Below are 25,722 nucleotides of genomic sequence, written 5' to 3'. Positions count from 1 at the left end.
TGCTTTATCACTAAGCCATGGGCCCATTTCAGTCAGGGTTGCATTGAACCCTTGGCCTCTGCAGTCATCCCAAGGGTCTGTGAATTGTTATCATCTCCCAACACTTATTACTTATTACTAGTTTTTACTTTGCCAGGAGAAGTGATTGGGTTTTCTCAGGGCATCTAGTATGACATTTTACAACAACTCCCCTTCCAATAGTGGATTGAAAGCCCCTGTCTTCCCAAAATGGTGGGCTGAAGCAAGTGTTTTGCTAAGGGTTTAAGATGAGGAAAAAATATTTCCTGGGAATGAAAGAAAATACTGGTTTTTTTGCAGCTTACTGGCAAGAAGCAGTTAAGGGTGCTGCTGTGTGAACTAGTTCCATTTTAGCATGCCAAAGAATCAACATAAGTATCACATATAATATGGGGAAAATATCCCGTAAAGAGTATGTATGAGCTTCTCAGAAAGCTCAAGTGTTTTACTTGACATAACCATTCTGTTAACATATCACTTTAGGCTGAAAATGTACAGACATTATGTCAAACTGCATAAAGTGTGTTGGCCTGTGGTAGACTTGATTAGCAATGAATGCTTTATGTGGATTTGTCTTCAAAACAAAAACAAGGAAATAAGGACAGATGGAGAATAAAGACATTTAGCCCACCACTGAACCCTGCCCCCAGCCTCCCTGCAGGCTGGCTCGTGACCTCCTCAGGGCCTGGGGAAGGCATGAGCTGGCCTACAGGGAGCCCGGGGGCGGGGCATGGTGGCGTGCAGCTCAGGCGCATGCTGTTTCGTCACATGAAGGGGCGTCTGGTGCCCCCTTGTGATGAAATGGTGTGCTCCTGGGGACATAGGATACCCCATGTCCCCATTAGCAGTATGCCAATGGTTTATTGTGTATCATCTAAGACTGCTGAGGGGGCTGTTTCCAGTCTCGGACCCTGCTGCAGCTGCCAGGCCTCTGAGCCTCCACAGTTTTGGTGCTGCCGTGGCAGCACGCCAACCCCCCTCCCCTGCCAGCACAGTGGGGCAGAAACTACAATGGTCTGTTATGCATTCACTTTTTAAAATGTGGCTCCATGTTTTTAAAATTTAAAGACAAATCAGTAATCGTGGGACACAGTTTTCATCAGATAAGTAAGGTTGCCAGCCTCCATGTGAGGCCTGCAGATTTGGAATTACAACTGATCTCCAGAGGTCTAGAGAAAAAAGCTGCTTTGGAGGGTGGACTGTATGGTGTTACATCCCACTGTGGTCTCTCCCCTCCCCAGAATCTAGTCCATGCTGGCAGGGGATGATGGGAACTGTAGTCCATAACATCTGGAGGGCCGCAAGTTTGACACCTGTGCAGTCTAGTCTCAAGTCTTCAGGAACTTTGCAGCTGGAGTTGGCAACCCTGCCAGAGTCTCTTGCAGTTGTGTAGGGACTTTTAGGTCACTCTATCTGCCTACTCTTCTCTCTGCTATTTATCACTGGTCACTGCATCTTTTCCTGCTTCTCTCACACTTAAGGGCTCCAACGTAAGCTAAGTTTCATAAAAGCTTGGAAATGGTAGTTTAGATGGGATATCCCTCTATGGTTTGATACAGATTTTTGAGACTGTGACCAATTTGTTGTGACAGTTTTTGAAATGTTATACTAACTCAGTTTTTATTATTCTTTACTTTAAAAAAACAATCCATCCACTTACTCATGTCCCAGTGCAACGTACAGAACATTTGGTTTCAGTTGGTTGGAAACCTCCGTCAAACGCTTTGTCCATTCTCTAGGAAGTTGCTTGATCAGCATCCAACTGGGCTGATAATTTAGTAACATCTCTTTGTGCTGATAGGATCTATTTGTAATGATAATAAAAGCCGTGAGCTTTAATTGGTTTAATTAGCAGATTCATAAACAAACGATTTCAACATAGACTGAGGACAGTTTTAATTGGTGAGGCCAACATTTAATTTGCGGAAAAATAAGGGCATATTTATTTGTGTTTTGATTCTGACACCCTAACTATAATGGGACATGAAAAAGAAGCGATTAAAGATGGCCTTTCTATCAGCAAGTAGTGGTATTACTTTTGTTTTCCATTAGTATCTCAAAAGGCGTAAATCATCTGACAATTTATGTAAATTTAATTGATTAATCCAGTGAGATGAGTGAAACGTACCATAATTAGTTGACAAATTTAATTATGGAGTTTTGAAAAAATGCTGTTCCTTTAGCTCAGTGATTCTTACGGCATCTTTGAGGCTCCCTATTCCACTTCCACTATCTTTTGGGGATGGATGTATCTGCAGAGTTGAAAGCAGAGCTACTCTGGTAAGATGATAAGGGCTTTAGTCTTCTTGCACTCACTGCAGCCTCCTATCACACTTGGAAAAGAATACTCTCCACACAAGATGTTCTTTCCATAGGAAGGTTTTACTTTAGCAGTTGCAAGGTTACAGAAGTCTATTCTATACAAGACTATAAAGCTATACAGAACTCTTCTGCAAGAACAAAGTTGAACACACACAGAACTCAGACTCAACTCTCTATCTCTCTCAATTTAGCATATACAAAGCATTGCTTGTACATCCAACTGGATACTTTTCCCCACTGAGGCGAGAGCCTCTCATTGATCTAGAGTCACAGTTGAATTCACCAATCATGTTAAAGATCAACTGTTGCTACTTCTTGCCCCTAGACTGACTGTCTCCGTCCTCAGGGGTTGGCAAACTTCTGCTAACTTAGAAGATGATCCTTTTGTGAACTATACTTCACTTAATTTTTAAAAAAGGGAAAGCTTCTGCAGGAGGCTGGAGTTATTGAATGGAGGTTTGGTCATGGGCAGGGATTGCTGTCTCTGACCTTTTTCTGTCTCCCAGTAGCCAGATTCTATGTAGTCCTTTCCCTTAGTAGAATCCCCACACCATGTGTGTTTATTAGGACATCAGGACTCCCAAGTAAATTTCTGTGTTTAAATTTTAAATTTAAATTTAAAGATTTTAAATTATTTGTGGTGTATTTTTTGTTATGTTTTATAAAAGTTTGGAGACTGCCTACTCAACTGTTTTTTAAAACTTTACAAAAACTGTGGTGTTCGTAAAATGATATCTTTATTAGGACTAAATAATATTTTATAAGTTGAAATGCTTATACCTCACCCTTGTGGCTCAAGAATGTTTACAATTCCAAGACTAAAAACATATGACATATAATAAAAAACCCATAACACCTTACTTCTCAAGTGAATGCCTGCAGCTTAAGCCCCATTAAACCACAAATCAAATTGCCTTACAGTGACTATTATTAGAAAATAATACCATACAGTCTTCCTCTCAAAGCTGCTGTTTTTTCAGAGGTACTGATCTCTGTTTTCTGAAGGTCAGTCATAATTCCAGGAGATCGCCAAGCCTCACCTCCAGGCTGACAGCCCTATATTGTTTTGAACACATTTGGTATTTGAGGTTGTCCTTTGTAAATGATCTCCCCTACTCTCTCTCTCTCTCTCTCTCTCTCTCTCTCTCTCTCTCTCTCTCCACAGTGAGGCAATTCCATTGAAGTATACCTGACAAAAAATAAAATGCTTTGATCACACCATGTATTCCCAAATGATTGGTTTGTTTTAGAAAGATAAGGTGTTATTTTCCAGACAGACCAAAGAAGCCAGAAGTACTAATGGCTGTTTGAGTAGGGATTTGTCTAAAAGGCATTTGGGTATCACGGCTATATTTGGATGATACTCACAATTAATGTATGAGCCTTCATCACTGTCAGGATGACTTATTTCCCACTGAGATACTTTGATAGGTTTCATCAGCTTGCTGAAACTAATTAATTGCACACTTCTGGGAATCTTCTCAATAGCTTGTACTTTATCATATTTAAGACCACATGCTTTTACTTTCGTCAGCTTTCAAAGCAAGTAGAGTGGAAATCATCCTGGAAAGTACTGTGTGCTTACGGAGCCTCTCTAGGTATGACAATATGTCCTAGCTTCACCAATAGTACAAATTCTAAAGGACATAGTTACTGGTTAGGTTAGGTAGCTGGTTCAAGGTTGACTCAGCCTTCCATCCTTCCAAGGTTGGTAAAATGAGTACCTAGCTTCTTGAGGGAGGGGAATAGTGGTGTGTAAAGTGTAAATGACTGGGGAAGCCAATGGCAACACATTCTGTAAAACATACTTGCCTAGGATACATCAGAATGTGACATAACCCCATTCTTTACTTTAAGGATTTGGAGCAAGCATCTAGCCATTTGATGAACAAGTGAATCTTACAGTTTATAGTTATAGAAGTGCAGATACTTTATAGGTTTCTCTTTTATTTCTGAAAATCCCATAGAAGGAAGCCACCTGACTATTAGCATTCATGTGTGACTAACTTTCCAATTCAAAACTAGATGAAAAGGAAATATCACTGTTTGATCACTAAAATTAGAAGTGGTAATTTATATGTATTGAACATTCACTGTCATTCCATAGATAGTGTTCCTGTAGTCCGACACATACTAATTTTCAAAGTACAATCCTATGCCAGTCTAAGCCCTTTGAACTCAGTGTAAGATTGAATTGTCGATATGGGCAATTTATATGTAATGTTTATCTGCAAGTTGTTGGGTAATAAAATCAATTTAACATGTTCCCACAGAGCACCAGCAGTTATCATGCAGCTATTAAGCTGGTTCAGTTAGATCTGTAACTACAAAAAATTACACAGTTTTGCTCCAGTGACCACTGCGCATATTTATGTTCCTTATGAGTTCAATAGTAGCTTATATGTTCAAGCATCTTTACAACTCTACTGGGGCATCAAAGGAATGTACTGCTACTTTGGAAAATAATCTCCCAGAGGGGAAAAAAATGTTGGTTTTGATGGTTTCAGGTGTACTTAGTAAATGCTATCAGTCTCCTGTATAACTTGCTTAACTCATTAGTGCATTTGAAGGAGTCCCAAAACAAAAGACAAACCTTGTGGTATAAATGTGAGTTGAAATCAAAACAAACCATGAATCCGCTAAATGGATAGTGCAAATAATCTGGCTGCTATAATGTGTAAGCTATGTGCAAAATATAAACGTCTAAAAGGAGCTATTGATGTGTGTTCTATGCGATGGTGTTGCTGTCTCTTTAAACTCAAAGACGCCAGAGCCCCCACAACATCTTAGCTTTGAAATGCTTTGATATTTTACACCTTTATGCTGCAAATTATCAAAAATGCAAGGTTACAAAACAAGCAGTCATGTGTATTACAAAAGAAAATCTTCTTTTACGACTCACTTGAAAAGCAGAGTAAAAAACTCTTGCCCGAAACAATCCATGGGTTTACACAAAAGAATCAGTCAGAGCACATACTCTTACAGATAAGTTAATATACAAGCAGCTTAACAAAAATAGGGCTAAAATGTGGCACAGAAATAACTGTGCAAGAACGGTCCCAAAGTATTGTCGAGGGCTTTCACAGCTGGATCCAACTGGTTGTGGTGGGTTTTCCAGGGCTGTGTGGCCGTGGTGTGGCCACAGCCACACAGCCAGGAAAACCCACCACAACCAACATCCCAAAGTTTGAGCTTAAACTAGTCCAGAGCTCTCACATCTCCGTGACTTAAAGAAAATCCAGCTCAGATGAAAGCAGCAACAAGGTTTTGAAGCTGCTTGTTTTTGAATATGAATCTACTTCATCCTTAACATCAGAAAGAGAGTCGTAATAATTTCTTATAATCAATTCAACACTTAGGTGCTGTGTGGTTTCCGGGCTGTATTTATTCGACAATAAATTCAACACTTAGCATTTTAGTACAAATTGCATGAATATAAAGAGAAACTCACCAATCTGTTAACTACACAACCAGGAAAACCTGATAAAGCGCTCCCTGCCATCCCCTTACCTGTTAGTACCCCCGATGCCCCCTTGCCTCTTAGTGCCCCATGAGTAATCCCACCCTATCCCTTGGAGTGGAGTGGATCCACTTTGAGATCAACTGAGCTAGGGCATGTGCAGTGTCAGAGCCAGAAGAAATGCATGTTTACACCTTTCTTGTGGATCCTTTGCACAGTCTGTTGCCATGCTGAAATTATGTGTGTAGACATTTCATTTTTAGTATATACCTTGTTATTTTGGAATGCTAATACTTGTTCCACGTATCACATAGACATCCACAATTCAAATTCGATATTGAAAAAGACATCTAGGGAAGAAGGCAGTCGGTTGTCATATTTCTATTTTTCCAGTGGTGTGCAAGTTGTTGGGTAATAAAATAAATTTAACGTGTTCCCACAGAGCACCAGCGGTTATCTTGCAGCTATTAAACTGGTTCAGTTAGATCTGTAACTACAAAAAATTACAAAGTTTTGCTCCAGTGACTACTGTGCATATTTATGTGTGTAATAATCCGTCGCCAGGATAACCAGTTGTGGGAAGTAGAGGCACCAAGCAGGGTCACAGAACAGCTGCGCAAGGAAGGGAAGCTGGGAACACTGGTCCTATCAGTGGGTAATTCCTGTAAAGGTTAGTTGGTAACATCAGGACCAAAAGAGGGAGAGAAAACTGGGAGAATGGTGCATTGATGGGTGCCTTGACACCTCGGAGGGCAGGATGGAGTATCAACTGTGTATCAACAGGATTGTTCCAGTTATACCTTGTTCCAGGCCAGAGATCTTTGTATCAACAGAGACTGTTTGGAGGGAAAACCCTGTCTTTTTGCCTTTCTCCAGTAGTAGCTGTCTTTGAGCCCCAATCTGCTGTGAACGGGGAATCTTCCATGGAAGCAACACACTGACCTTGCTAGTGGAATCAACCTCCCCAGGGCACTTACCCCAGCAGAAGGGCGGTTTCACAGGTGTGCCGCCGTCATTGACCTCTCCTGGTGCTGGACGTGGCAGCAATTTCAGTCGGCTCCCTCCCAGTTGGTTGGTGCTGTACACCAGTGGTGTTTGGTTCTGACTTTGAACAGCCCTATTAAAGCTGCTCAGCGGCGGGGAGCCTTTTGCACTATCAGCCTCTCCATTTCTCCAGGAAGCCCCTTTGGGAGTGGTGGGGCGGCGTGGCTGCAGCACCATGACTGGGCACCTAGTTTGTCTATGGGGCTGCCCGTCACTTGCACAGTTATCCTGTTAGTTCCCCCCCCCCGTGCAACTATCTGAATCTATCTTCGCTGAATCAGAAGTACTGCTTAAAAGTTAACACTAACACTAAAAAACCTCCCACTGATTCTCTAGTCTATACCGTTTACCTTTTGGTGGTATTATCTTTTAATAAATGGCGCTGTGATTATTCCTTTCAACTCTGTCTGCCACATTCTAATGGGCTTTTGCAATGTATCTTGACAATTTTGAGTAAAAAAATAACGGAATAAAATTATACTTTTAAAAAGTCTGCTGGCTTTCGGCTGTTAGTATGAAATGTGATAGGGCTTTTTTCCCAAGCCACTAGGCATGAACTATGAGAAACTACTAATAAATTAGCAGATCTGGTCAAGAGAATCCAGCACTCCTTTGGCTTATCAACAACCACCTGCAAATGAGTAAGGGGATTAAGTTCCAGTGTCTTCTTGTCTGTAAACATATAAGCTACAAGCAGAAGGGAGGACAATCAAAGGACATTTTTGCTTGAGTTTTTAATAAAAGCACAAATAAAAGACAATAACTACACTAAGATATCATACAGTACGCTTAATTGATAAAAACACAGACATTTTTAAGATACTGTAAGAAAAAAACTAGGATTGACAAAAATAAGGACAAGTACAAGCAGAATAAATTGTATTTTTGGTTCTTTCAGGTGAGGCCAGTTATCCACAGCAAAATCAGTGTGTCGGCACGCTTTCGAAAGCCCCTTCAGGAGCCATGCACGGTTTTGTAAGTAAGATTTTCTGACTGCCAACTTGCTCCACTTCACTTTATAGAACATTAAGTTGTTTGTAACTTTGTTTCATCTTTTCAGCCTGGTTGCAAATGGGGATCTCGTAAGCCCAGCAGTGCGTCTTTTTATTCCAAGGAAAACGCTGAATCAGTGGGAACATGTTCTTGAAATGGTTACGGAGAAAATTACACTTAGAAATGGAGCTGTGCACAGGTAAGAGGAAGTCATGTTGTAGATATTTGCAAGGTCCAGAAACAATATTTTTCTGAGAAACTGCAGTGTACTCGGCAAGTGCACAATTTTAGTCTCCTTTCAACACAACGTGGAAAATGGTTCAAAGGTTAATTACATTGTAAGGCTGAACACACTCAAATAAAGTCAACTTTATGGGAAAGGAACAAATTTTATTGATATATGTCGCCCTAGATACAGAGTGCTGGAACTGAGGGTTCTTGCCCTCAGTCCCAGTATATATAGGGTGTGTGGGCGGTCCAAAGGAGAGGTGTGTTTAGGGATCAGGAAAAACGAAATTGAAACTTAAAATGGAGACTGGGGTAAAAGTCTGTAGGACCTTGGTCCTGACATACATCCATTGGTTGAAAATGTTCTACCCGCTGTTGTTGGCTGTTGGTGTCTTGGAACACATTTGTCCAAGAATTTTTACCAGCCTGACAGCTGTGCAGTAAAGAAATATGAGACACATATGATGCTGTTTGATATCACTGGTTCATCTTTATATGCAAAACTTATGCTATACCCAGAGCCGTAGCCCGTCCTTAAAGGTAAGGATATTTGAAACGGAAGGGATTCTTGTCCTGGGCCTAAGGATGCTGCAGGTTTCTCTATGAACATGTTTGACAATTGAACTTACCATTTTGAGACTGGTGATCAGCTGAGATCAGGCATGAGCCAAGCTTGGTTCAGTCTAAGCAGCCAGAAATGCCTGGTGAGCAGGTCTGAATTGGATTTTCGCAAATCTTCACATACAAAAATGCTGCCAGTTCAATCAGCAGCATTAGCCCCAGCAAGTGTGAATCAGCTCCATGTTTGTGATTGGCAAACAGGATATGAACTGGTGGGAGTTTGAGCATCCTTATCTGGGACTATTCCTTAACATCCCATTTTAGCTTGTCTGGACTGCTTGCTATGAATTAGTCATGTTTCTGAGCATGTATGGCATTGCGGACTGAGAAGGGATCCCGTGTGCTCAAGCCAAACTTACAACCACCCCATAACCAATAAACACACAACAAACTTATTTATGGGTAAAATAAATTTGGCCATAGCCAGGGGAGTTTATTAACCAGGAGTAAACAAGGAAGCAAAATGGCGCAGCATAGGGGGGTGATCCAGGCATCTGGGCAGCACAAGTGCTGTCCCCCAGAGCCAACCCAATTCCTCAGCCTGCCTGTTGGATGAATTGACTGCAAAGGGCAAGATTGTAGTGGGGCATACCAGTTGAGTGATAGACCCCTGTCTGGTGTCTGTTCCAATCTGCTGCTAGGGTGCAAGCCTAGGTAGCCTCTGCCGAACATCCCGACCGTCGGCTTGCTCCCCCCCACCTCTTAAGGAGATGCCGCTCCCCCATTCCAACAGATCACCCCCCATGCACAATCTGCCAAAGAGCATTAGTCATGTTTCTGAGCCTGTATGGCATTAGTTGGTTCCAGTTGCCATCAGTCATGGTCCACATTACTAGGCTTCCAGGTGATCAGAGCCAGGTTCTAGTGGTATTATGCTATGCATGAACTTGGTCTTCACCTCTACTTAGCAGGTGTTGCCAATGAATTCTTTTTTTTAATTTCCTTTTATTGAAATCCAAAGTGTTACAATAAATTCTTGAATCTCCCCTATTGTTTGCTTGGCTGAGTTATGGTTGTGCCACCCTCTCCGATTGTACAGTGGAAATAACCTTTAAAGAGGGAATGACCGGAATGGACTGTGAACTTTCCGGGCTGTATGGCCGTGTTCGCCAAAATTACCTTTCCTGGCGTTTCAGCCTGCATCACCAATGGCATCTAGCCACCGATGCCAGTCTCAGATGCAGATGCCACGGATGCCAGCCACAGATGCAGAAGTAAAACGATCAGGAGAGAATATCGTCGGCAGAACGGTACGCGTAACCGCCGAAACCACACAGCACCCCAGTGATTCCGGCTGTGAAAGCCTTCGACAATACATTAAATTTATGGTAGCTTGGCAGTTTCTACAGTGTCCCAAACTATAAGAACCGAATTTTGCGTTGATCACAGAAAATCTAGAGCAGCCAGAATGAATCGTTTCAAAATCAAAGCGCATGCGAAACTGCAGAGTGCTCTGCAGTGCTTTACACATGAAGCAAAGTGACAAATGAGGCCCTGTAGTAAGATGCTGCAGTGGGAAGTATACATATCTATGAGATCCACTGACACGCTTGTTCAGACTGATGTATTGATAGCGTTAGCGGCCTAAAGAATCTGAGGCCCCTTCCGCACAGCACAAGTAGAGCGGGGTGCAGTCGGTATAAAGTAACCCGCTCTCCTGTTTTCGCGTTCGCATGCCTTTTTAAAATTTTCCTCTGCTGCGTAGCTCTGCAGGCAGGCACGAATGGACCCCCTCAGACATGCTGATGTCTTGCGTTGCCATGAGACGTTCCGTGACCCTGTGTGGCTATGGAGCTGTAAGGCAGGAAATAAAACCAAAAGGAAAGCATGGCCAATTAAAGCGCCTCCTGGTCAGCCATTTGCTTGCTAGGGGCTGCAACCTGGGTTAAAAAAAAACGCAGATAGTGATTCTAAAAAAACTCGGTTTGGGGGACTTAACATGGGCAGCCTCACTTTAGGGGTGGGATCTGTGCAATGCTCCCCCCCGAAACAGGTTTTTTACCATTCGTAGCCTGGATTTATTGGCCCATGCGGAAGGGGCCTGAGACTTGCTGCCACCATGTCTTTTCATGATACTTACACTCATCACGGGAGGCATACTACAACCAAGCTCTGAAAATATATATTTCTCCAGGTCTTCTTTTACATACTTCTTAACCAACTATGTTAAACCTGGTGTCTGGAATCTATTCCTTAGGAACCATTAATCGGCTAAATTAGTCCCAAGTTGGTGATCTATTTCGTGATTCGCCGTCATTCGAAGGCTTTCTCCATGCAACAAAGTTAAGTAAATAAAACAGAGAGGCTCTAATCTGAGAAGTAAAGTTCCAGTGGATGACAGAGCCAGGAACAGAACTGAAGCATATGGGAGGAAGAATGCAGTTGTGCTCCTGTCCTCAAAAGCATTGCACAGGTTCAAGTGCCTTTCACTTCAACAAGACCACTTGTACCAGCAATGAAATTATTTGATCAGATGTTCTTAAATTAGGCTGATCTCCTGTCAGCATTTTTGAAAAGCTCTGTAAATAAACTTGCCTTCTATCCCATCTAGTGGTGCCTATTTAGTGGTGCAGGTTTGCATCAGACTTTCTGGTATACTGGCATGCCAGAACTGACGTGTGCAGTTCAAGATATTATTTTCCGTGTGATATACCTTAACTAATAGCAACATGCTAAAGCTAAGACTGGTTTGTGACCATGATAAAACTTGAGCAAAAGCTAGGACTTCTAGAACAACTCATCATTTGGAGGTCAGGAAGAGCAGAATCGCAGTACAATAGCAATATATACTTTTTAAATCATCGTCAGACTTTTGTCTTAAACTTTGGACCTGGAGTATTAATCTTGGGACACTGATTAAAGCTTTCTGATTTGTGTCAAGGCAGTTTACAATTGAAGAATACAAGTTTATTTTTAGAGTAGCAAAATATCTTATTTAAAATTATCAGTGGTGGCTGGTACCCTCACAAAGTGGTAGTGCTACTGACCAGTCATCCTTCTCATATGATCCTGAATCAGAATGAATATGTAAATCCAGCCAGGTGTAATTTAATTCTCAGTGTACCTTCATGACTAATTTGCTCCAATTAGCGAATTCCAGATTTCTTCAACGGACAATGCCAGGATCATTATGTTCCTCAGTTAACTTTGTAATGTAAGAGCTTAGGAAATAATAGCAGTTTTTTAAGGAGTGTTTTTTCCACTAAATGGAAAAAGCTGTTCTGTGAATATTTATGTCAGACAGAAAAAAATGGAATATAAATATTTTAAGTTGTCAGTGATTTGTTTTTGTCTATGGTTGTTTCCCCACTTACCATCTACTGCACGCTACTCTCGCCAAGTAGCGGGGTCCCGCGGCACTCCCCACTACAGGGGCGGTGACAACGCAGCTGCCCCGACGCTACCGCTCTACATACACCTCAAGACTAGCGTCATGTTGCCAAGCTCCTCAAAATGGCGCCTTTTGAGCGGGGTCGTGGGGAAGCCCAGGAGCGCACCAGAAATGACGCGTGCTGAGAGTAGCGCGCAGCAAAGGGTGGTCGATGGTAAGTGGGGAATCGGCCAATGTTTTTATGCTGGGCTGGTGTGTTTAATGCTGGATTTTACTTAATGAATTTTAATGTTCTATTAAAGCATTTACTAGCAACCTTTCTACCTAGCTGAACTAAAGGAGGCTTACAGTGTAACTTAAACAACAATTATAACCCCCCCCCCCCTAAAATCCACTATATAAAAATCTCAATTAGGACTGCCGATCAGTAAAAACCAAATTAAGCAAACGCAGTCCTAGATAAGACTATCTTCAATTGTGTCCTGATTATTGAAAGTGAGAGGGACAGGTACACCTCCCTGGGTGGTGGCTGCCACTGAAATGGCCTTCTTTTGTGTTCCCACCAGATGATCTTTGATTGATGGAACAGTCAGGAGAGCCTGTTCTTGTGGTCTTAATTCCTGGGCTGGAATGTATGGGAGAAGACAGTCCTTCAGATATCCAACGTACCGTAAAAAAAAAAAAAAATAAATAAAAAAAAAAAAAAAAAAAAAAAATGTAGGGCTTTACAGTAGAATGTTCATCCTATAGCACCTAGGCTTTTTAAATGGCTAAACACAGGAATAACGTACCACAGCTCCCCAGATCAGTTGTCTGGAAAGGACAATTCACTTATAAAATAGTGTCACTAGTACCACTATAAAACAGTGCCTTTTGGACCCAGCACTGAGAGGTGCCTCAGTAGGATACTATAGATGATAGTATGAAAAGCTGCCACATGATTCAGCGAATTGCTAGTGTAGCACCTGCCCCCTTAGTTTTTGATAGACATTATCAACTAAGGTGACCAAAGCAGTCTCTGCTCCAAACCCCAATCGGAATCCAAACTGAAATGTATATATAAAAAATCAGTCTCTTCTAAAAGACCTTGGAGCTGAGCTGCTACCATCTGTTCTAGCACCTTGCCAAAGAATAGAAAATTGGAGATTGGACAAAAGTTTTTCTAACACAGAAGGACTCAGGGAAGGTGTTCTTTTTTTTTGGGAACAAATATGACAACTATCTGGACCTTAGGAAGCATAACTCCCACTATCAGTAAAGTTAATATCCACTTGGCCAATCCCCTTCTGGTGACTTTTATCAGACAGGAAGGGCAAGGGTCGAGAATAGAAGTGGTAGGTCTCACTCTGTTCACAGATCTTGTCCACATCACAGCAGTCCATAGGTTTATCAGTAACTATGTAAATATAGCAAGCAGATTCCAAAAATAGATCATCTGAGCATTAATCCATGCCAGCATCTAACCCAGAGTGGCTCTGGGCAAATTTAGCCACATCGAAAGGATTGGACGTCCAGATGCAGCATGGCAGCTGCTCCACTCCACCATTCTTAAGGGGGCTTTCTGGCAGTGTGGGGAGGTAAAAAGCACAAAAAAGCTTCCTCACTGCTGGAAAGTCCCCATTGGGCTTAATTGGGCTTAAAGCCGTTGGTACCAGCATAGCAGCGGCAACGTCCGGGTGGACCTTTCTTCTCTAGACTACACTTGAGAAGCACTAATATCGATCATATAACATCTCCTACCCCAAAAATACAGTTTATAAAGTTCAACAGGGTATTCCTTTAATATACTATATCAGCATTAGGTCAAATCTGCAAAAAATTTGTCTTCTGAAAGGTTTGTTGACCAAACGACGTAGTAAACAGTTCCTTCATTAATTCAACAGTGTTCTTGTCATAGAAAAAATTGAGCCAAGGATAGTTATATTGACTGGCTTGGAACAGGGCTATGGTCATTTAACTTCCAGTTATGACAACACCAAGTTTTAGCAAAGACAGGAACCTTAGATTTTTCATAATTAAGTTCTAATCTGTTGATCGCACAATATTCAACATAGCGTTTCATCAAGTATTTCAGGCCCACCTGCATAGATGTCAACAATACAGCATCATCTGCATATAACAGAATGAGTATGTGGGTTGAACCTAATTTTGGGCTGTGTCCATCCACTTCCAAAAGAGAGAGACTTCCAAAAGAGAGAGGGAACAGGGTTTGTGATATACCCCTAAGCTTACCAGTAGTTTTGAGGAAGCAATTTTTATTTGTTTTCTTTGATTTTTTAAAAGAAATTGTATCATAGCAACATTTGGTTTATTAACAGTTCAAACATGGACTATTATTTGTATTTTACAGGCTCTACACCTTAGATGGAAAACCTGTTGAAAGTGGATTGGATTTGGAAAACGGACAGTTTTATGTAGCAGTTGGCAGAGACAAATTTAAGAAGTTACCCTACAGTGAAGTACTGTTTACCAAATCTACAGTTAGGAGATCTTATGGGTAAGTTTAATCCATGCTCTGTGACTTTACGCTAATTGTGTTTGTGAACAAAAAAACCTTATAAAATGCCTTGTACATGGATGCTTGCTGCAGCTAGGCATACATGTGACCCTGGGATTGCGATATGCGAACAAGTTGTAGTTACTGCTGATAGGTATGCCCTTGACTGCCTGCTTTAGATGTTATGTAAACATGGGAAAGATTATGCTTGCTTCTGTGAACAAAAAATAAATGTTGTGTGTTGTTGTTATTGTTGTTGTTATTAGTGTGTTACTATTATTTAGTGCATATTATCCTGTCCTTGTTCCACAAGGCTCAGGAAAGCATACATGAATCTCTATTTTATATTTTCAAGTTCCCCTGCAAGATAGGCTATTTGGAGAGAGGATAAGTAATTGAAAGTCACCAATAAGTTTACATGACAAGCAGGAATTTGAAGTTTGGGTTCCCTGGTCCTAGACTAATGCTCTATCTACTACACAACATCACCCTAAGCATCTCTTCAATTGAAGAGTTTTTTCTCTGTTTTTTTCATTCTGCTCTCCATTTTTTTAGACAAATATATTTTTACCAAGTATAAAAATATATTCTCTTTTTGCAGACTGTGAAGAACAGGCCCTTTAATAGTGATCTTCCGCAGTCATGTGCATATCACTGTTCACTGGGCAGTTGAGCTTTAAGATGGTCTCTGCAGCTTGGATGGTTGAAATTGTTTACATCTGATTTCAATTACTTCATAGAATGATGGTCAGGCTCCCATCTCATCAATGCGATGGTTAATTTTTATGAGGCTGTCTTTGATTTATATGTTGTTTAGGATGAGGTACAGCAATTGTTTCTGGGTCATTCTAAAATATATTGTGTAGCTACTTACTGACTTCCCAGCAACTTGGAAAGACATTAAGTTTTGTTTCAAAATGTAACGAAATAGGCTATTGCTCTCACTATACAAAATCAAGTAACACCCGAAAATTGTGAGCTCGGTACCTATCGGATTCTAGAAGTGTATTTATTTTTACAGGTCAAAATCATCTGAGAAGTCTAAGGGAAGTGTGAGTATCAAAAGCAATATCTTTATTTATTTATTTATTTTGGGTATTTCTGTCCCTCTTCTCTGCCAAAAATAGCTCCTGAGCCATCTTACAAATTTAAGCCCATTGAAAGCAACATCACACTTAAATTAACAACTAGGCAATATTTTATTTAATTTCTAGAAAGCCAATTCCCCCCAAATTAGACATTATTAAAAGAGCAGATTTAGAGGAGGAACTCTGGCATCCAAAGGATAACAAAGGATAACACAGGTGCCCGCTGAATTTGATTGAGGAGGGAATTCTCTAGGTGGGGCACTTCCACAGGAAAAGGCCCTCTTTCTACCACCCTGTGGGGAGGTACACTGAGATATGCAATAATCAAAACACCGTCTGCAAATGCCCTGCTTAGTTCTAATTAATCTGAATTTTTTTTAAAAATCTACTGTAACATAAACAGAATTAACTGTGAAATTAACAGAAGATAATTGTCTGCCTTAAACAGAGGGGAGGGGACTGTTTGAAGATTATTTTTTAAGGTTATGTTGTATTAGATATTGCATATTCCTGTACAGTGTTGCTCATAATTGTGGGGTTTTTCAAAAAGCAGAATAGATTTGTTTGCTTTTTAGACAGAGGGGAAAGGATTGTCAGCAGAGGATTTTTTAAAAGGTTATATAGGTATTGTTTTACTCCTATCCAGTGATATTCATACTTGTGGGTTTAAAAAGTGAAACAGAAGAGAACTATCCGCATTTCAGCCTGATTTTTAGAAAGGGAATAATTGGAAATGTACAAAAAAGATACCATATGTTATTTCTAGGCAGTGATATACATGCTCCTAAAAACCCATCCAAAATACGGTCACATGAGAATCCTGAGGATCACATGAGAACACAAGCGTGAAGGGGGTGGGCTTCAATGTGCGTCAGTATGAAAGGAAACCACAGATAAAAATGGAGAGAAAACAGATTACTCTGGGCTGTTTGAAATCTCCTTTGCAAGAGCAGTTTCACACAGAATCACATCAGTAATGAGGCAACGAAAAATCACCCTGGTGAGTGATACCGGTTATGGGAGGAGAAAATGTGACACAAATAAGAAGGTGAATTGCATAAAAAAACCCTATGTGGAAAAACACAAAAAAACCCTGTATTTTCAAACACATTCATTTCCCTTTGGATGAAAAGAGTAGATAGGATATTGGAGGAGGAAGAAGAAGAGATGGAGTCCTAGGGCGTTTCCCCACTCACCATGATCCCCCCTATGCCGCATGCTGCTCTCAGCGCGCGGCATCCCTGGCGTGCGCCTGGGTGTCCGTTTGGAAGAGCGCCAGTGATGCCGCGCACTGAGGGGGCTGCTATTTAGCGGCAGCGTCGAAATGCTAGCATTTATTTGCGCCAGTCCCTAATAGAGTTGGGGAGTGCAGGGGGACCCCGCGCTACTCTCCTCAAGTAGTGCAGGGCTTAAGGTAAGTGGGGAAAGGCCCCTAGAGGGAAACATGAATAAGAGCAAAAGAGGGAAAGAGAATTTTGTGGCTGCTGATCTTAAGGAGGAGGTAAGGGCCAAGTTAGACATGACAGCGGTCCACCACACGGTTGCCACTGCTGTTTTCAAGCCTAAAGTGGGCAATTTAACAATGCCCTGGGAGCCTGATCTTGCATTCCAGTGGGATGAGGTGCTCATGTTCCCCCTTCCCTGTACCTTTTCAAATGGCAGTGTGGGGGTGGGGGGGTGGGGGTGGGAAACGTGGCTGTTTTAGCACTTGAAAAGGGGTGGAAACAAGAGCACCTAATCCCACTATGCTGCAGGCAGCATTTTTGCACCCCATTTTAGACTTCAAAACAACAGTGTCGTCCCCATTGTGAACAGACAGATGGCATCATATCTCGTTTGACGCCACTCTTCTACAATTCCTATCAAGGTAAGCATTGGAAGTTAGAAACCTCATGTCTGGTCATCATAGACTGTCAAGTGGATTGATAGATCTCACACCTTTCTGTTTTTGATGCATAACAAGTTATGATTTGAAAGAGCAATTAATTGCCACTGATTAATAGAAAGTAGTAATTGCTCTTTTCAGTGTTCCAGAAATAGGATTTTGGAAGGTAGACTTCTTGTTTCTCGACCAGAGACGTGTTCATTCTGTTGAGATGTACCACATCACCAAGTTCATGGCAAAAGGATGTTTCCAGGATTAAGTTCTTTTCTGAAATTTCCCCAAATTAAATGTTAACATTATATTTTTCTTTTTTGGGGTGGAACAATTATTAGTCCAAATCTACTGATACGGGTGACATAGTATCTTCTCCTCCACCTTCAAAAAGGAAAGAAAAGCATAGGCAGAACCAAGAGTCTAAAAAACCTGAGAAATCAAAAGAAAATATACAAGTCGTGACCAAAACATATATTCTCCCAGATCATGGTAAGTACATTAAGTCTATAGTTACTTAGGTCCATAGGTGCACAGTGATGATGACAAAGCACAGAGCGCTAATGTTGCTGCCACAAATAAGTATCTTCTGGAAAAAGCTTTACCTCTCAGTACTACTCAAAGGCATAAGAAATGTATTCAAACAGTATCTACCAGCTCTTCTTTGTCATTGTGTTTGCCATCCACACATTACCTGGTTAAGAAAACATGTGGGTGGGTAGAGGTATGAGAGTATGACATTTTATCTAGATAGTAAAATAGTCAGTGGTTTTCATATGTCTTTGAATAGAGACAATTCATTAAATATGTTCAATATTGTTCAATACCTTACTGATCTATGGAATGATATCACATCACAAAGTTTACCAGGCAGACTATGTCTACAAAGTGGTTTGCCATTACCTTTCCAGTCATCTACACTTTACCTGCAAAAAGCTTACATATGGTCTAATCTCCAGTGTCTCCAGTGCTCTAGGGGATTTTTCTTTTGATATGGTATTCCTGTTGAAGCCCTGATTGACTTTTGGAATGACTGGAATGAGAAATGACCTGGGCAGTTGACTGGCCCCAGTTGTTAAGTGTCTGAGCTCAGGTAGTCCCTTCGTTTACTGAAAGGTGGCAAGCAATGAAGAGACAAACAGCAATAGCGAAGGAAGGTTTGAGATGAAACTGGTATGACACATTTGACTCCAAGCTTCCCACAGGTGAAGGTATGGCAGTGATGGTGGCAAAGAAAAACACTTTTCTGCCACCACTGCATCTGCACAGTGTTGGCCAGTAGAACTGTGGGGTCTTGTCCCCTGTGCTCTTTATGAGTGAGGTCAACTGGAGATTTGTTGTCACCAGTATGCATAATACACTCAGCTCTATCTCATACTTCTAGTTGATGCCAGGGCAGTTATAGAAACTCTGTTGCCTGGAAGAAGTTTTGGAATAGTTGTGGGCTAATAAACAGAAGTCCAGTCCTGACTAGATAGAAGTGCTCCTGGTGAGCAGAAGGTCTGACACAGGATTTAAGGCATCCTCCATTCTGGATAGAGATGCACTACCCTTGAAGGAACAGGTCTGCATCCTGGGGTGCTTTTGGACCAGACCTATTGCTGCATAAGCAGATGGCAGCTATGGTCAGGAGTACCATTCACAAGCTTCAACTGGTTAGTCAGCTGTGGTCTTTCCTGGGCAGAAATAGTCTGGCTTCTGTTGAGCATATCCTGTTTACATTTTGATTAGATTTCTGCAATGTTCTCTACATGAGGCTGCCTTGAAAATTGTTCAGAAACATCAATTGGCACAGAGTGCTACAGACTGAATATTTGCTGGAGTGGATCATAGGGACTAAATTCAGTCATGGCCCAATTCACTGGCTTCCAGTCTGTTTCTATGCAGTTGGTGCTGATCTTTAAAGCCCTATATGGTTTGGGACCAATATACCCGAGGCAGTGCCTATTTCTTCTTGAACCTACCTGATCACTATGCTTACCTTCAGAGGCCTGCTTCAGGTGCTGCTGCCTTCTAAGATTAGACAGGTGGCAACCCTGCAGGGCCTTCTTGGCTGTGGCACTCAAACTGATACTCTCTTCTCAGGGAAACTCTTCTGTCCCCCTTTGTTGCCATTTTCCACTAGCAAATGAAGACTTTTTTTTGTTTCTTTTGGCGTTCGATCTTGCCCTACATTTTAATTGTTTTTTAAATATATATAAGCCTGGGTTTTAATTGTTTTAATTTTTTTCGTTTTAAAATATAATCTTATTATATATGTTTTAATTTGTTAGCCACCTTGTTGGCCCTTGTGAAAGCAGAAAGCTCGGGTATACGTTTTGTAAAATAATTCAGCCCACATGTGAAGTTTTCTGTCAACCGCCTAAATGCTGTCCATGTTGAAGCTCTCTGTTGGTGAAGCGATTCCTAAAATGGTCTTTTGTGCTCTTCCAGAGAAGAAAATCAATTGCGGCTATTGTACAACAAAGTCTTTCTTCTTGTTTCAGAATGAACCATGGCCTTAACCAGGGTAGATTAATGCCTGAATCCAGCTTTCAGATGTGTTCTAACTTTTAAAAAAGGCAAAAGAGTTATTTGAAATAGATTTAATTAGAGATTTTAAGCAGCAGGCGAAGAAATGTTCATTTTATTTTCTCAGAAAAATGTGCAAGAATTTGTAAGTAGCTGGTGAAAGCTGAATTGTATATATGTATTTTTCTTTTTCACAAGTTCTCTGAAATGAAGGTTTTACCACCTGCAGGGTAATGGCTTTCTTTTGTGAGTTAAATGCAGTATCAGTCTGGTTTGCTATAGAAATTGTGGCTTTAATGTCTTCTTATGCTCTTCATGCTGTGAAGCAGCTGAAAGGTGTTCTTCTGAAAGGTGAAGAATTGTAAGACATTTGTATTTAGAGGGCTTTTTGCATAATTTATAAGCTTACATTTGTAGGGAAAATGCATTTATTAATGAAAAATGCTGGTAAATGGATAGCCTGTTTAGGTGTAATAGGGAAGAGTAAAAAAATTCTCTATTCTTTTGGTCCTGTCTTGCCTCAAGTCATCTATCACATTTCTGGCAAGTCAAAGGTGTAGCTCCTGAACTGAAGTTTGAGAATGACTTCATTTGCCACAGATCAATATGATTTTACTAGAAGCTTGTAGGTGAAGAATTGGCTGAAAAGTGCAAATTGATATAAGAACTTCAGACCCATTCCTGTTTTTTTACCCTCATTACTTGTTCATTCCCAGGTCACTACGACCCATTAATGTTGCTTCTACCTGGATGTGATCCATCCATTGCTGTGAATGCAAAGTGTCACTGAAGCAATATACTACCAAAGGGCAAAAAAAAATCAATTGTTGGTAATGGTAGGGGAGTGGCAAATAGCTCTGGATATAATGGGCAGGAAGGTGTGGAAATCTTCAGTTTGCAATCCACACTTTTCTTCCTTTTTCCCTTTCAGTGTGCTATTCAGGAAAGAGCATGCCAAAACTGATTTCAGGAAACCTGAGGTGGAACTGAAGAAAAACTGAAAGTTTAGTGGAAGCAGGACAATCTTGACCGAGCTGTAGTACCACAGCCTGAGGGGAAAACCTCAAAGGGGTGGCTGGGCCATTTCTGATGCATTTTCTAGTTCTGAGAGGGAAAAAAAAGCTCTGCAAGCCACGTTTGAGCACTCATTTATCCTGCACATCTTTTCCGGAAGAAATGTATTATTTGCTCCAATTGCTTTTATTCACTTACTATGAGTTTAAATTTAAAAATGATAATGAATATTTACACATGTGGATTTTTAAAATTATTAGTGACACTAGATCTGAGCAGATCTGCGACTCGGTGTTTGTGTAGAAAATAAATAGGAAGACTTCTGCAGTGAACAAGTCCATCTATAAGTGTTGTGGGGTTAATAAATTCCTTATTTTCTTAACTGAATATGCTAGTGCTGTGGGTTTGGGTGTGAACGGGTCCATGTCCATCCTATAATTCTGAATGTGCCTGTCCTGTGATTTTGATCTGAGGTAGTGTGCCTGATAGGAATAAAGACCAATGGCAAAGAATGTTGATGATCTCGATTGAACTCCTAAAACTCTGTGTGTCTGTGTGTCGCTGTGCTTAAAGATGAGGCTTCAGTACAATATGTGGCCTGCCTGTCTTTTAACTGGGGCGAGCAGCTTTGAACACATCTGTTTGCTGTTGGGTTCAGTTTAAGGGGCTTGTTCTTATCTTCAACAGCTTTCTTGGCCTAGAACTACATTTCTCTGCATTCACCTATAAGTAATTGAACTCCTTCAGTTAGCTTCCTGTCATGGTGCCCTCACACAGAATTACCGGTTCTTCCTCCACTTGGTCTGGGGCCTTCTCAAAGCCCATTCAGACAAGGTGACTTTCCCCGTGTTCACCTTTAGGACATGTTTCTATTTAAACTTTACTTAGGGGGCCTGATTCCTTGGCCTGGAATTCCTTGGTGGTCTCCCATCCAAATATTAGCCTGGGTGACCCTACTTGGCTTCCAAAATCTGTTGAGATTCTACTAGCCAGGGATATCCAGTTGTTGTATTTTCAATGTTGTATTTTCACTACACATGCTACATGAGAGCCTGGCAGGTTCTAGAACCAGACCCCACCTTGATGTAGGCAACCCAGTGGAGCAGTGCTGGGTCAAAACTCTAAGAAAAGTTGAGTGTGACCCAGTGGAATGGGGGGGGGGGGAATGGCACCAGGGAAAAATGGATCCCGGGCACATTCCCCTGCCCCCTGTGGCACCCCCTGTGCCCCCGCCCACCACTTACCTTAGTTCAGTTGGCTGCTCTTTGCAGCCAGCTGAACTCCAGGCTGCTCTGGGCTTCTCCTGGGCCTGGTGGGGTGGGGAAAGGGGGAAGGCTGTGCGGGGCGATTTTTTGTCCCCCACGTGAACCCAATGGTGTGCGCTTGGAGAGCAGTGCCCCCCCCTCCCCATGACAGCTATGCCACTGGCGTGACCACAGCAACTATGGTAGGCGCTAGGAATGGTCAGTTTTGAAATGGAAAGTTTAGCTAACCAACAGCACTTTCCTTCAATCTCAACAATCACTTAACTTCTTCTGTAATCAGAAAAAGTCTAAAGATTGTTTGCTTGATAAAAGTTCCATATATTCATGGATTTTCAGTCCTTATCACACTTCTGTAAATGTGAAAAGGTGTAGTAGTGCTCTGCTAGTCCTCCATTCATGGGCAGAGCTTCTAGAGGGCCATCTGCCTGTGTACGAGTTGCCATATCAGACGTTTCTTAGCAGTTACAAAGTCTGTTTTTGTATTTCATGTACCCCTGAGTGCACAGATTGTAGGGGTGGGGAGAGATCTTCTTCATGACTTATGATGATCCCTCTGCATACAGATTTTGTTCCCATGGTGACCAAATCAAATCCATTGTTAAATGTTTTTAATGTTCAAAATTGTTCCATTTACCTCACTAAAACCTTGCTTTTCCATTTATAAATGGACTTCATACAGCAATGCCATAGTTTTGCTTTTAATGATGACTAGAAAATGGTCCATCTTTTTTTGTGCATTGGTTGGTTTTAATTAGCAATTTGTTAAAAGCCTTTTTTGTACTTTGTGAAACAGCATCTGGCAAATTACAGTGAATATTTTTGTAGTTACATAAACTTCGTGCTTATATGGTGAGCTGCGGTTCCACAAATGCCCCCAATTTCCATAAAACATTCAGGGCAGGACATTATTACCATGGTTATTTTCTCTCTAATGCCAAACTTCAATCAGCTTCAAATCTGAAATGCATTAGCACTGGCCATGCATAATACTATCATCTGGGCGATAATAAATTTTTTATTGTTAGCGGTCGCGAGGAAAGGTGCTTAAGCAAGAAACATTAATTTTCTGTGCTTAATTATTTAAGGTGTATTGCATATAAGTTATCTAAACATGTGACTCGTTTACTGTTTAATAAAGTCATGTAACTTATTTATCAAGTTGTATGAAAGAGTTATTGTCAAGTAAACAGAAGTACAGATAAAGCTGGTTACAACAATGCACCAACTCCTCAGGAATTAGCAGAATAAGCTGTACTGTGCTTCATATTCCACACACTTCCTGTCATGTACCTATGCTTTGTAACCTTCCAGGATTTTCTGTGCTTCTTCCTCTTTGTGCAACACCAAGACCTTCTCCTTTTCCTCCTCATGCTGTGATTGCCACCTTGCCTTAGAGACTGTCATGTCCTTGAAGATTTAATTTGTTCCATCTCTCCACTCCAGTTAGCTTCAAGGTTCTAGTCCAGTGTTGGCGAACCTTTGACACTCCAGATGTTATGGACTGCAATTCCCATCAGCCCCTACAATTGGCCATGCTGGCAGGGGCTGATGGGAATTGCAGTCCATAACATCTGGAGTGCCAAAGGTTCGCCACCACGGTTCTAGTCCTTATTTCCATTGTTCTTTTTCACTTCCTGACTTTTTATTTACTAACATCTTGACTTTTTCTTGGAGCATCTCTGTTATTTGGTTCCTTCTTTCATGCTGATTGCTCTGGAAGTTGCAACTGGTCCAGAATTCAGTGGGCAGGTCTTTATAAGGGCCCCACTGAGAGTGCACACATAACCTGTGCTCCTCTGGCTGTTCTGGATCAAGTACTGGATCAAATTCAAGTTCAAGTTCTTGATACTTGCCTTCAAAGCCCTAACCAGTCTGGTACCATCTTATCTAAAGGACTGCCTCTTCTGATATACCCCTCAGAGAGCATTGTGCTCATCAGGAAACAACTTCTTGGTGATCTCTGGCCCCAGAACTATCTAGCTGCCCTTGCCCAGGTGCAAGCAGTTAGACTCCTCCTCCCATGGTCCCATGGAGGGATGGGGACTAAAGACCTACATAACAGCAAGACACTACTCCCCACAAAATGGGTTCCCCCCCCAAGAGTTTTGGGATCCATCTTGTGTGTTAAGCTTGGCCAGGAAGCAGACTGGCAGCTGAACTTTCCCCCTGGTCCTAAGGCATTCCTGGCTGGACAGTGGGGCTAGCTAATCCCCACTATGTCAACCTAAGGTAATTTAATGAGTGCTTTAAGCAGGCCCATTACTCACCCTTTCGGCATCCATCCTAGCAATCAATCAGTGTTCAGTAGAATAGTCCAGGCATTCTCACCAATGACTTATCAAGCCTCTCCTACCATTTTGTTGGAACTCCAGAAAAACAATCAATTCTTTTTCTCTGTCTTTCCTGTTAGCTTATTTTATACTGCCCCAGGACCTATTTTCAAGTACAAACATTGGTCCTTTGGCCATTCATAGTGTGTGTGTGAGTGTGTATGTGTGTCCTGGATCCATGCAGTCACCCCGACTTGCTTGTAGGCTTCCCTCTTCTTTGCTCCTGGAAACACAGGTTGTTTTCTGTGGACTTCAAGACTGCTAACTGTCATCCATCCCTGAAACCTTGTCCAACTTCCTCCCTTTTCTCTTAGGTAACTCTTGTGTGTCTTGATGTGTAAGTTATTTGTTAAAATATATTTCTTCTTTTACTATTTTTATTCTTTAATAAAATTGATTCACTTATACAACTGCCTGTTATTGATCCCATTCCCCCCTTACTTTTTGTCTCCAGCTAATTCCCCCAACTTAAGTAGAAACTGCCTGCATAGGGTGTCACTGCAGAGCAAAAGGATTTATTGGGATAAGGTTGCACACAATAAACTGTGCTATTTGCTGCTAAGCTTACAATTGCAGCATGCCAAAAGTGGTTAGCTTGGACAGGTTTTACAGTGGCATTCCAACATTGCACACCTTTCTCTTATGCATACATGCACACATTTTATCCATTGTTCCCTCATGGGAGAACTCCTGTTTCCCCTCTTCTTCATGTTGACCTCATAACACTCCAGGAAGGTAGTTAAGAGATAATCAGCTTTTATGGCTTAGTAGGTATTTGAACTTAGGTATCCCCAAGTCCTTTCCCCTCATTCTCAGTACATGGGTATACCTGGATGGCACACGCAGTGACCCAGTTTAAGCAAGATACTGCATGCAGAGTCATGATAGATAATTTCTGTCCCACCCCAGTGCATTTAAATCAGATCTTGGTTATACTAAAGTGTGGCTTGAATGCTTGGAGAGTGGGACAGAATGAAGGGAATTAGTTTTTGTGTGTGCAGGTTATTTCTGTGTCTTCCTTCATTTTGCTTCCTACCCCTGGATGCTGTCATCTCCATATCTGTCAAGCTCCTTCCTTTTCCTCAAGACGTACAGCTTCAGAAAAAATTGTCGCAGTCTCTTCT

General features: G+C 41.4%; 1 protein-coding gene across 2 annotated transcripts in view; it reads left to right on the top strand.

Moving 5' to 3' along the window:
• DCDC2 (doublecortin domain containing 2) overlaps positions 1-25,722 on the top strand; it is a 67,358-nt gene that overhangs the window by 19,977 nt on the left and 21,659 nt on the right. For both annotated transcript variants that reach the window (XM_048508621.1, XM_048508620.1), the window contains exons 4-8: positions 7,743-7,819; positions 7,905-8,036; positions 14,368-14,514; positions 15,536-15,566; positions 17,820-17,970. In XM_048508621.1, the coding sequence (XP_048364578.1) occupies positions 7,743-7,819; positions 7,905-8,036; positions 14,368-14,514; positions 15,536-15,566; positions 17,820-17,970 (538 nt within the window). The remainder of the gene's footprint in view (positions 1-7,742; positions 7,820-7,904; positions 8,037-14,367; positions 14,515-15,535; positions 15,567-17,819; positions 17,971-25,722) is intronic.

This window comes from Sphaerodactylus townsendi, linkage group LG09 (assembly GCF_021028975.2).
Source record: "Sphaerodactylus townsendi isolate TG3544 linkage group LG09, MPM_Stown_v2.3, whole genome shotgun sequence".
NCBI classification, from domain to species: domain Eukaryota; kingdom Metazoa; phylum Chordata; class Lepidosauria; order Squamata; family Sphaerodactylidae; genus Sphaerodactylus; species Sphaerodactylus townsendi.
This window is presented reverse-complemented; position numbering and strand designations above follow the sequence as displayed.